This window comes from Bubalus bubalis, chromosome 24 (genome assembly GCF_019923935.1).
Source record: "Bubalus bubalis isolate 160015118507 breed Murrah chromosome 24, NDDB_SH_1, whole genome shotgun sequence".
Lineage (NCBI taxonomy): Eukaryota > Metazoa > Chordata > Mammalia > Artiodactyla > Bovidae > Bubalus > Bubalus bubalis.
In genome coordinates, this window is record NC_059180.1 from 9,386,506 (window position 1) to 9,398,075 (window position 11,570).

General features: G+C 52.5%; 1 protein-coding gene across 5 annotated transcripts in view; it reads left to right on the top strand.

Moving 5' to 3' along the window:
• GTF2IRD1 (GTF2I repeat domain containing 1) overlaps positions 1-11,340 on the top strand; it is a 120,434-nt gene extending 109,094 nt beyond the window's left edge. For 4 of the 5 annotated variants that reach the window (XM_044936346.2, XM_025275718.3, XM_044936344.2 and 1 more), the window contains 4 exons: positions 953-1,145; positions 4,100-4,137; positions 7,060-7,199; positions 8,263-11,340. In XM_044936346.2, the coding sequence (XP_044792281.2) occupies positions 953-1,145; positions 4,100-4,137; positions 7,060-7,199; positions 8,263-8,331 (440 nt within the window). In that variant the 3' untranslated portion in view covers positions 8,332-11,340. The remainder of the gene's footprint in view (positions 1-952; positions 1,146-4,099; positions 4,138-7,059; positions 7,200-8,262) is intronic. The other variant, XM_044936345.2, reaches the window with a different exon arrangement.
• The last annotated feature ends 230 nt before the right edge of the window (positions 11,341-11,570 follow it).

An 11,570-nucleotide genomic window follows, 5' to 3' on the forward strand; every position in this document is an offset into this window, starting at 1 on the left:
GAAGATCCCCTGGTGGAGGGCATGGCAATCCATTCCAGTATTCTTGCTTAGAGAATTCTCCATAGAGAATTCCAGTATTCTCCACAGAGAATCCCATGGACAGAATTCCATAGGCATGGTTTGATAGCTTTAGTACTTTAAAACAAACCTAAGACATTCCGTCATTTCGTCCATAAATACCTAAGTAAGGACTTTTATTTTTTCCAACACAACAGGAGTAGATTTTACATCTATATATGGTTTTTTTTGGCCTTGCGGGATCTTAGTTCCCCAATCAGGGATCAAACCCATGCCCCCTGCAGTGGAAGCAAGCAGTCCTAAGCACTGGACCTCCAGGGAATTCCTTGGATTTTTTTTTTTTTAATTTATTGAAGTATAGTTGATTTACAATGCTGTGTTAATTTCTGCTGTACAAGGTGACTCAGTTTTATAAGTAGATGGCTGGATGGCATCACTGACTCGATGGACATGAGTCTGAGTGAACTCCGGGAGTTGGTGATGGACAGGGAGGCCTGGCGTGCTGCGATTCCTGGGGTCGCAAAGAGTCGGACACGACTGAGCGACTGATCTGATCTGATCTGATCTGATATATATTCTTTTTCATATTCTTTTCCATTCTCGTTTATCACAGGATATTAAATACAATTCCCTGTGCTACACAGTAGGACCTTGGTGTTTATCCATCCTATATATATATATATATATATATATATAATAGCTTGTACCTGCTAATCCCAGACTCCCAATCCTTCCCTCCTCATCCCCCACCCCTGGATTTTTAGTTTTGCTGATTGGGTTAAAACAAACAAACAAACCAGTGGTGTGTGTTGACTTACAAACTCTCTGGGGTACAGTGGCTACCGAGTGGGCCATGCTAGGTCCCAGCCCTTCCCCAGAGAGCTCGCCTTAGACTGGGGAATCTTTCCTCACCCTGACCTCCTGTGCGCTCTAGGCGAGGCTCTGGGCCTGAACCGGCCCGTGCTGGTCCCTTACAAACTGATCCGGGACAGCCCAGACGCCGTTGAGGTCACGGGCCTGCCTGATGACATCCCTTTCCGGAACCCCAACACATACGACATCCACCGGCTGGAGAAGATCCTGAAGGCCCGCGAGCATGTCCGCATGGTCATCATCAACCAGCTCCAGTGAGTGCCCCCGGCACCTGCCCCAGCGGGTGGGGGGGGTGCGTGGGGGAGGGAGGGTGCTGTCTGGATCTGGGAGGGGAACCCCCAGAACCGGCCCAGCCAGGAATCCAAAACAGAAACAGCGAGAAAAGGAGAGAGAGGAAACTCTCACTTGCACAGAATCTGGTAGACAGCCTAGCTGTCTTTCATCTTTTTTTTTTTTTTTTTTTTGATGTGGACCATTTTAAAAGTCTTTATTGAATTTGTTACAGTATTGCTTCTGTTTTGTGTTTTGGTTTTTTGGCCTCGAGGTGTTTGGGATCTTAACTCCCTTGACAAGGGCTTGAACCCGCACGTGTTGCACTGGAAGGCCACATCCTAACCACTGGACTGCCAGGGAAGTCCCAGCAGTCTCCTCTTAAAAGATGAAGAAACAGATATCCAGAGTGAGACAGGGACAGTGTAAGTCACAGTGGGTCAGCTGGGCTCCAGACCCAGACATCTTAGTCTGGGCAGGCTGCTGTAACAGAGTACCATGCGCCAGGTGGCTTAAACAACAGAACTTTATTTCTCACTATTATGGAGGCTGAGAAGTGCAAGATCAACGCGTCAGCAGATTTGGTCCCTGGTGAGGCTCTTCCAGGTTCACAAGTGAGCATCTTCTCACTATGTCCTCACAGGGTGGAAGGGATGAGGGAGCAATCTGGAACCTCTTATATAAAGGCACTAATCCTATTCATGAGGGCTCCACCCTCCATATCTAATCACTTCTCAAAGGTGCCACCAACAAATATCGCCACACTGGGGATTAGGTTTTTTTTCAACATTTGAATTCTTCAGGGACACAAGCACTTAGGCTATAGTGCCAGATGTGCTGATTCTAACCCCTTTCAACTGAAACACATGGCCTCAGCATTCATAGGTATTTATTTTTTCAATTTTAATTAAACTTGATTTTTTTTTTACTATACCATTTTTACCTGTTTTACTGTATTTAGAAAATAACAGTAATTCAGTACCCCCAACCCTAGAAATAGCCTCTGTCTGTATTTTACTGTATATCCCTATATACTTTTTTAAATACAATAGTTTATTTGATTATTTTTCGGATTTTAAAAAAATACACACAGCAAACCTGGAAAATACAAAAAGGTAGAAGGAAGGAAGATAACCCATAACCCTCCTATTTAGAGTTAACATTGGTGGTGCCTTTCTTTGACTTTCTCTTCTACCCACATTTTCTTTCCAATTTTACACTCCATGTTTTTGAGGGTTTTTTAAGTTTTTATGTATTTATTCACTCATTCATTTATTTTGGCTATGCTGGGTCTTCATTGCAGCTCCCAATACTGAAGTCCTTGTACAAAGTTTCAGCATATGAGATCTAGTTCCCCGACCAGGGGTCAAACCCACACTGCCTGCAGTGGGAGCGTGGAGTCGCACCCTTCCTGGCGGTTCAGTGATCAGGATTCAGCGTTTTCACTGCGGTGGCCTGGGTTTGATCCCTGGTCAGGGAGCTAAGATTCCATAAGCCACACGTATTGTGGCTTTTTTATTTAAAAAATACAACTTTTTTTTTGGGGGGGGGCAGCCAAGAATTATTTTTTAATAAAATAATATAAAGTAAAATAATTGTGTCCAAAAAATTGTATCATTCAATTGATCTGAGTTGTCCAGCTATGGAAATAGCTGTATGCCAGAGGATTGTTTGGACTCGTGATACTTTAAAGATACAATAAAATATCTATAGATCTGGGGGGAGAAATCACATTATGCAGTGAAAGTGAAAGTCGCTCAGTCATGTCTGACTCTTTGTGACCCCATGGACTATATAGTCCATGGAATTCTCTAGGCCAGAATACTGGAGTGGGTAGCCTTCCCTTTCTCCAGGCGATCTTCCCAACCCAGGGATGGAACCCGGGTCTCCCGCATTGCAGGCAGATTCTTTACCAGCTAAACCACCAGGGAAGCCCCACGTTATTCAGCGGGGCCTCAGATGAAAAGTAGAGGTTTCCCTCCCTTCCCATGTATGTTCACCCCCTGAAGTAACTTCTGGCAAATAGGAGAAAATGCACAGCCATCCCCAATAGATGTACCTCCCAGAGAGAAGACATTCTGGGCTTTTCCTTCCATGTTTCTACTTTCTTTTTTCTTTTAATACCCATTTTATATATATATATACACATACATGTAAGATTAGGTTACATCTAATTGGGGGGGTTCTTATAATAATGCTGCAAGTAAAATAATCATTAAAATAAAAAGTAAAAGACATATTAGGGCTTCCCTGGTGACTCAGTGGTAAAGAAACCACCTGCTAATGCAGGAGACAAGAGTTCGATCCCTGATCCAGGAAGATCCCACATGCCGCGTGGCAACAAAGCCTGTGTGCCACAACTGCTAAGCTTGTGCTCCAGAGCCTGGGAGCCACAACTCCTGAAGCCCGCGTGCCCTGGGGCCTATGCTTTGAAACAAGAGAAGCCACCGCAGTGAGAAGCCCTGGAACTGCAGCTAGAGGGTAGCCCCCACTTGCCGCAACTAGAGAGAGCAACGAAGACCCAGCACAGCCAAAACTAAATAAATAAAAATAAACATTAAAAGAAAAAAAAAAAAGAATCCAGGTTCCTTTTTAAAAATATATATATATTTAAAAAATAGTACTATCTCGTATATCCATTTACATAAATGTAGGCACACACTTCAGATCACTTGGTCAGACGACACCCTCGCTTTCTAGAGGAAACCAGTCCGAGGGGTGACCTACCTGGCTGGGCACTGACAGTGCCAGGCTTGCCATCACCCCGCCTGCTCCGGGCGGGGACACTGACCGCTTTCATCCGGGTCTTTCCTGGCTAATGTTCCAGCATTGGTGGCAGCTTCTTCATCTCACAATGTCGCCCACATTCAGGGAGCAGGTGAGGAGGGGGAGGGGCAACCTGGTGTTCTGACTGCCACCTCATTTCTCTCTTTTTCAGACCTTTTGCAGAAATCTGTAGTGATGCCAAGGTGCCAGGTAAGTCAGAGGCTGAGGAGGCCACCCTTCTGCTTCTCGGGGATCAGACACAGCTGAGCCAGGGGGCACGCGATAGAGGAAAGAGTAGTCGTCCTGCCTGGAACTTCCCCAGGGAGCCTACAGGTGCCCTTCAGGGAGGCCCTGCCATGGAGAGCTGAGCCTGGCAGATCAGCTAGAGAGAAGGAGGGACAGGCAGGAGCCAGCAGGAGGGGGCGTCAGGTAGGATGGGGAAGCCACCTGGGGTGGGGAGAGGGGGTGACCTGTGCCCTGCAGGGGTGAGGCCTGTGGGCGCTGCCCAAGACTGGCTGGGCCCCTGGACTCTGCCTGCATTTTCAGGGCAACACCTGCACTAGGCCCTAGTCTTCTAGAACCTTTCGGGGTCCTGGAACCTGGGAAACTCTGGGATTCTGATCAAGCAGGTGTGTCACAGGACTCGAGAGGCTGGAGCCCCAGGGATTGGGAGGTGCACCTCTGGTTAAGAAACACTGATTTACAGGGAATTCCCCAGCAGTCCAGGTTAGGACTTTGCACTCTCACTACTGAGGGTCCAGGTTCAATCCCTGGTTGGGGAACTAAGATCTCGCAGGCCGCATGCCACGGCCAAACAACAACAACAACACTGATCTAGTCCCACCTCTCATGGTACAGCTGGGAAACTGAGGCCCGGGGGGCGGGGGGGGAGGGACTTAGCAAGGCCACAAAGTGAGCTGGTGGCCTCCTCGAGCCTGGTGTGCTGACCATCCATCTGAACCACAGGCCACCGTGGACTGTGGGCCCCAGCGTGGCTGTTCAGTGGGGACAGTGACAGGATTCAACGAGGCTACCCCACCCCAGCCCAAGACGTAAGGTCCTAACTCCAAATGGTCAGGGTTCCCCTGGAATGCCACAGCCTTCTAGCATGTGCTGATGCCAAGGGCATGGCATGGGATAGGGAGGTGATTAGGTTTGGGAGCTGCTCCCAAGTCAGAGGCAAACATGCAGAAGGCCTCATGGAGGCCTCTGGGAGGAGAGTTTGGGACAAATTATCAGAGACTTACGGGCTTCCCTAGTGGCTCAGACCGTAAAAAAATCCACCCGCCAATGTAGGAGACCTGGGTTCGATCCCTGGGCCTGGAAGATCCCCTGGAGAAGAGAATGGCCACCCACTCCAGTATTCTTGCCTGGAGAATCCCCATGGACAGAGGAGCCTGGTGGGCTGCAGTCCATGGGATCGCAAAGAATCAGACATGACTGAGCAACTAACACTTTCACTTTATCAGAGACATATCCACCACCCCCCACCATGGCCATCTTTAGGGTCTTACAGTGAACCTCCATGGTGGCCACTGCCCGGGGTGAGCACCTCTGAGTTGTCTGCACATGGAGCCTCCTGCAAAAATCCCTCCTCTCTGGCTCACAGCCTGGGTTCCTTCTGCCTCCACAGTCTTCTATTTCCCGGGATCTCCACTTATACCGCATTCAGACCCCAGCCTCTGGCTTTGCTTCACCAGCTAGACAGTTGCCCACCCAGGCCCAGCACGCCCTTATCTGTGTCATTAAGACCTTTCCGTGGGCTGTGTCAATAAGCTGTATCCCCTCAGTCAAGCCCAAATCTCCACTTACGCAGCACACAGCTGCAAATATTTGAGGGGAGCCACACCGTGCAGGGAGATCTTAGTTCCCTGACCAGGGGTGGAACTTGTAGCTCCTGGAGTGGAAGCGTGGAGTCCTGACACTGGACCACCAGAGAAGTTCCCAATACACAGCTGCAAATCTTTATCTTTTTAATTTTTGGCTGCACTAGACCTTCATTGCTATGGGCGGGCTTTCCCTAGTTGTGGCAAGCAGGGTCTCCTCTTGGATGCGGTGCGAGGGCTCCTCATCACGGTGGCTTCTCTTGTTGAGGAGCACAGGCTCTAGGGCGTGCGGGCTTCAGTAGTTGTGATACACGGGCTTTGTTGCCCCTCAGCATGTGGAATCTTCCCGGACCAGGGATCGAACCCGTGTCCCCTGCATTGTCAGGCGGATTCTTAACCCCTGGCCCATCAGGGAAGTCCCCCACACATAACTGCAAATCTTTTTGCTAAGTCTTTCATAATCACATGAACTGGATTCAGTAACAGCACAACCCTTGCTGGTCCTGCTCTGCGCTGGGCTTAGTACTGGGTTCCTTCATACTCTTAGTCTCCTTTGAGTCTTATATCATACAGTTTCCAAACCCTTTTGGCTCAGAGAGGTTCATCATTTTCCCAGGGTCACACAGCTAGTAAGTGGCAGCTGTGGAGTTTGAACTTTGGGCTTCGGGCTCTAAACCAGGCTTTCTCTCCACTGGGACGCTGCCTGTTCACCAGTGCCTGTGACCTGTCGTTTGTCACAGCATTGTCAGATCTGGGTCATCACATGTCGGCGGTAACAGTAGCAACCATACTGATAGCAGTTCTTAGTTGCTGAGTATTTACTGGGGACCAGGTACATTATCTCGTGAGACGCTCCCAGCAAACCTGCAGAATCTCACTCACATTCTACCTGTGACAAAACCGAAGGTACAAGGCCATTGAGTGACTCTCCCTGAGACCCAAGGCTGCACGGCTCTGAGTCTGGGAGTTCTGGGGAGCCTGGGACCTTGGACTCTACCTGATCCGGGAAGGGTATAAGGAAACCCTGGGCCTGAGCTGAGCCTGCTGGGGAAGCCTCACTGGAGGAGGAGGCCATAGTGTCAGCAAAGCAGACAGTGAGCGGGAGGAGGAGAGTGGGCAAGTCTGGCGTGGGGGCTGCTCAGGGAAGGCGGCTGCGGAGATGGGCCTCAGCCGCTGGGGGATCAGGAGCCTTGAGTGCTGAGAAGGGGACTTCAAACCTGCGAATAAGACCTTCTCCAAGGAAGGGTCAGGAAGCCGAGACACAGTGGCCCTGGCACCCGGCATCAGCAACCCTTTCTCCCACCAGCCAAAGACAGCAGCATTCCCAAGCGCAAGAGAAAGCGGGTCTCCGAAGGGAACTCCGTCTCCTCCTCCTCCTCCTCGTCTTCCTCTTCTTCCTCCTCTAACCCGGAGTCGGTAGCATCCACCAACCAGATCTCGCTCGTGGTAAAGTTGCGCAGAACAGGACCTGACCGCTCTTCCCTCTGGCTTTCAGCTGGCACTCGGGCAGGGTCGTCTACGCTGGGGCATGGGTCCAGGGTGCGGGGAGACGCCGGGTGCTGAGCAGGGTCTGCAGACTCTCCTGCCTGCCCCACCCATGAGCTAGTCCACCTCTCCTCTCATCAGGCGCTAACAGGCACCCCGGGGAAGGAATTCACAGGCCCACTATGCAGATAAGCAAGCTGAGGCCTCAGAGTGGGAAGGGACTTGACACCTCCTTCCACTCGATAGGACCTTGAGCAGACTTCCGGGTTTCCAGGACAGTCGGATGCTAGACTAATCTCTGTGCTCACATCACATGCTCTGAGCCACAGAGCTGCAAGGCATGGGTGTTACCCACAGTACGGAGGAAAACCTGGGACAGAAGCCCATTAATTCTGCGGCCTCACGCTGGTCAGTGGTGGATGGACACCCCACCTCCAGATCACCACCTGCTCTGTCACGTGGCTCCTCTCGAGAGGAAAGCCTCATTAAAGGCACAGTTCAAGGGTTCTTTCTGATTTAAAATACTAGCTTTGGAATCCCAAGTCCAAATGGGGAGAATATTGGAAGCCAGTTGAAAACGACTTTAGGGTTTGTTTATGCTCGGACCCCTTCCCGAAAAGCACAGAAGTTCAGGCTTTGCCTCTGTCCCTGCCAGGGTGCTCACAGAGGGTCCTTCAACCCTCCTGCCACCCAGAGAGACAGGAAGGCTTGCTCTGGAGTCTGAGGCCTGGAGGAGGCTGAGTTTGTGGGGCTCAGGCCACCTGTTCTGAGCAATCCCCAATTTCTTGCCCATGTCTGCCCACACGGTTGGTCCCTGGGACACAGGTGGGAACAGGTCAGAAAGCTCCAGCCCTGGCCCCACGACCACTGGTGAACCGTGAGATCTTAGGTCACACCCCCCTCTCTGGGCCTCCCACAGCCTCAAAATAAATAGCATCCGAGGAAGTCCTTCAGAAAGCGTCCCGGGGGGCTCTCAGAGTCACCTGGAGTCCTAACCCAGGCTGTCTGTCCCCCCTCTCTCTAGCAATGGCCAATGTACATGGTGGACTATGCCGGCCTGAACGTGCAACTCCCGGGACCTCTGAATTACTAGACCTCAGTGCTGAATCAGGACCTCACTCAGAAAGACTAAAGGAAATGTAATTTATGTACAAAGTGTATATTCGGATATGTATCGATGCCTTTTAGTTTTTCCAATGATTTTTACACTATATTCCTGCCACCAAGGCCTTTTTAAATAAGTAAAAAAAAGAAAAAAAAAGAAAAAAAAAGCATTGCCTCTGTTCCTGTTACTTGTTCTCTTTTGGAATTTGTGGCTGCAGCTGCCGTCCCTGGAATGAGGTCAGGAAGTTTGGCTCAGCTGGTCTGCCCAGGCCTTCCGTCTTTGCCAAGAACAGAGGCCACGGCCCTGATCACAGGGCCCTGGGTACAGGCTTCATTCATTTTGCTGCTGCTGCTGGGGTCACATGACCTCAGGACGCAGTACCAGAGGCAGGTGAAGTGCAGGGCCGAGCCCCTGGCCTCAGGGAGCGTGCAGTGTGGTGGAGGGTTGTCTTGTCCTGGCCCCAATAAAAGGTGCCGTCAAGAAGGTCAGATATGATAAGCAGACATGGAATCTCCATAGCTGGAGGGAAGACATCTTGGAGACGGGGCCTTTGGGTTGGGCCTGGAGAGTTGACATGGCTTTTGGTTTGTTTTTTATTTTTTGGCCACGCTGTGCGGCACGTGGGATCTTAGTTCCCAGACCAGGGATTGAACCTGCACCCCTTGCTTTGAAAGCATGGAGTCTCAACCACAGACTGCTCAGGAAGTCCCTGAGGCGGGTTTTTGCTACTGTGTGCACGTGCTCAGTCTCTCAGTTATGTCTGACTCTTTTTAACCCCATGGGCTGTAGCCCACCAGGCGCCTCTGTCTTGGAACCTCCAAGCAAGAATACTGGAGTGGGTTGCCATTTCCTATTCCAAGGGAACCCTCCAACTTAAGGATCGAACTGTGTCTCCTGCATTTGCAGGCAGATTCTTTACAGCTGAACCACCTGGAAAGCCCCAGGTTTTTGCTAGAGCTCAGGATATTTAAGCAGAGTGGTGGGTCACAGCTACTGGTCAGAAAGACCAGTTTGGTGACAGGTAGAAAGGTGAAGGAAGTGATGAGACTGGACTTCAGAAAGACAAGTCAAAGGGTCTGGCAGTCATTCAGGCTTGCCATACTGGCCACTCCTTCAGTCCTGATGGGAAAGCCGGGGAAGGACAGGACGCCCTGGAAGCACATGGCAGGGTGCCTTTACCCAGCACAGACTCAAGAAACGGACTGTTGTTCAGTTGCTCAGTCGTGTCCAACTCTGCGACCCCATGGACTACAGCCTGCCAGGATTCCCAGTCCTTCACTATCTCCCAGAGCTTGCTCAAACTCACGTCCATTGAGTGAGTGATGCCATCCAACCACCTCGACCTCGGTCGTCCCCTTCTCCTCCTGCCTTCAATTTTTCCAGCATCAGGGTCTTAGGAGTTGGCAGGACAAAACAGGGAGGGCTGCGGCTGGACACTGTCGTGGGGGAGAGCCACATGTGCAAAGGCAGGGAGACTGGACTGAGAACCTGGGCGTTCTAGGGACGAGAAGGAGTCGCTGGAGCAGGGGAAGAGTGGCTGGAAGTGAGATGGAAAGGTAGGCAAGGGTAGTCCACAGGCTGTGCCCTGCATGTGGTACTAGATGAGGGGTGAACCTGGGCAGAAATGCAGCGTGAGCTCTGCTGGCCCAGCCTGGTGCTCTGCAGCCACACTATCCTTTCCCCCTGGTCCTAGTGGAAGACCTTGTGGGCTGGGCAGAGGTGAGGAGGGACGCTGGTGAGAGCCACAGCACAGAGTGCCAGGGGAGAACCAAGACCAGGTCTGTATTTTGGAAGGGCCTGGCTTCCCCCGCAGAGAGAGAAGCCAGAGTCCACGTGGGAGGCTCTTGCCGTTGTTCCAGACAGAGCTGGTGGGGGTTTGGGCCAGGTGAAGAATAACAAGGAGGTCAGCCAACAGGACTTGGAGGTCAATTAGACGCCAGTGCTGGGGCGTGGAGGGGTCAGGGTGGACTGCGGCGTCCAGCCAGGGTCCAGCAGGAAGCCTACGATGTGGAGGAACTGAGTCCTGAGTCAGCTAAGTACACAATCCAAACAGGCCAGGAGCTCCTGCCAGCCCTCTGGGTCAGCCAGTGCTCAGAGCTGAGAGGCAAGGTCCTGTCCCAGCCTTCCAGACTCTCTTCCTCCTGGAAGGACACAAGAAGCAGGAACCACAAACTTGGCATGCCCCCACCCAGACTTTTCCTCTCTCTGCCACATTCCAGTGGCCCCGGGACCCGCTGGCGCCCTCCACTCCATCTTCAGTTCCCTGGCTTTGAGCCCAGTCCGCCTTTAATCTCCAAGATCAGGGGAGGGGTGACCCACTACCATTGACCACCCACCGCACTCAAGGCATCAACTGCCTAGGAGATCAAGGACCGCATGGTAACTGCCACCTTGCCGTCAGACCCTCTCTCCTGGCACTCAGCCTTCCTCCATCTAATCCTGTCTCTCCCGGCATTAAAAAGCCCCCACTGCGTTCCCTCCCCTGCAGCATTCAGTGCCAACTTCCCGGCCCTCCCTGTCTGTCCCCCTCCTCTGCCTCCCACCCCACAGATCTGTGCCCTTTTCTTCTCCACGGCAGCCACCGGGCAGTGAGCGCGCCTCCAGCCTGGCCACTGGCCTGCGTCCCTGCAGTCCGGCCGACCCGAGGCTCGGGCCCACCTGGCGCCCCAGCCGCCGGGCTGGCGCCTCCGGGTTGTCTAGACCGGTCCGGGCCTCCCCGCCCCCGCGCTCAGATCTGCGGCCAGAGCCGGAAGTGGCTCCTGCCCGGGGCGGGCGGGGCTCTGCGTGCTGCAGACGGTGCAGCAGGCGGCTGCGCGGAGAGGCGGGGAGCCCCGGGGAAGGGCGCTGGAACCCCGAAAGGCCGGACTCTCCGCCTTTGTCATCTTTCGGACGCATGCAAATAGGCGGGTTGGTGCAGCGAAACTTCGTGCCTTGGTGCCAGGCTTCATTGCAGAAATAAAGGGGATCCCCCTTCCCAAGTCAAAGCTTTTGAACCAAGAGGTGATCTGTAAGCGTTTTCCTTCCCGTCCCAGGGGCTCGGGGCTTTGGGAGGTGTGTCCGGGCTGAGTACCGAGGATGTGCTTAGGGGCCTCTGGCCGCCTCCCTCCACCCTCTACCCCGCCTGCTCGCTGGGTCCACAGTGTGCCCACCCCGCCCCTCCCCTCCCCCCCAGATCTGCCAGCAGGCCCTGCTTTCCGCAAGAGAGCCCAGATGCTGTTTATGCAACC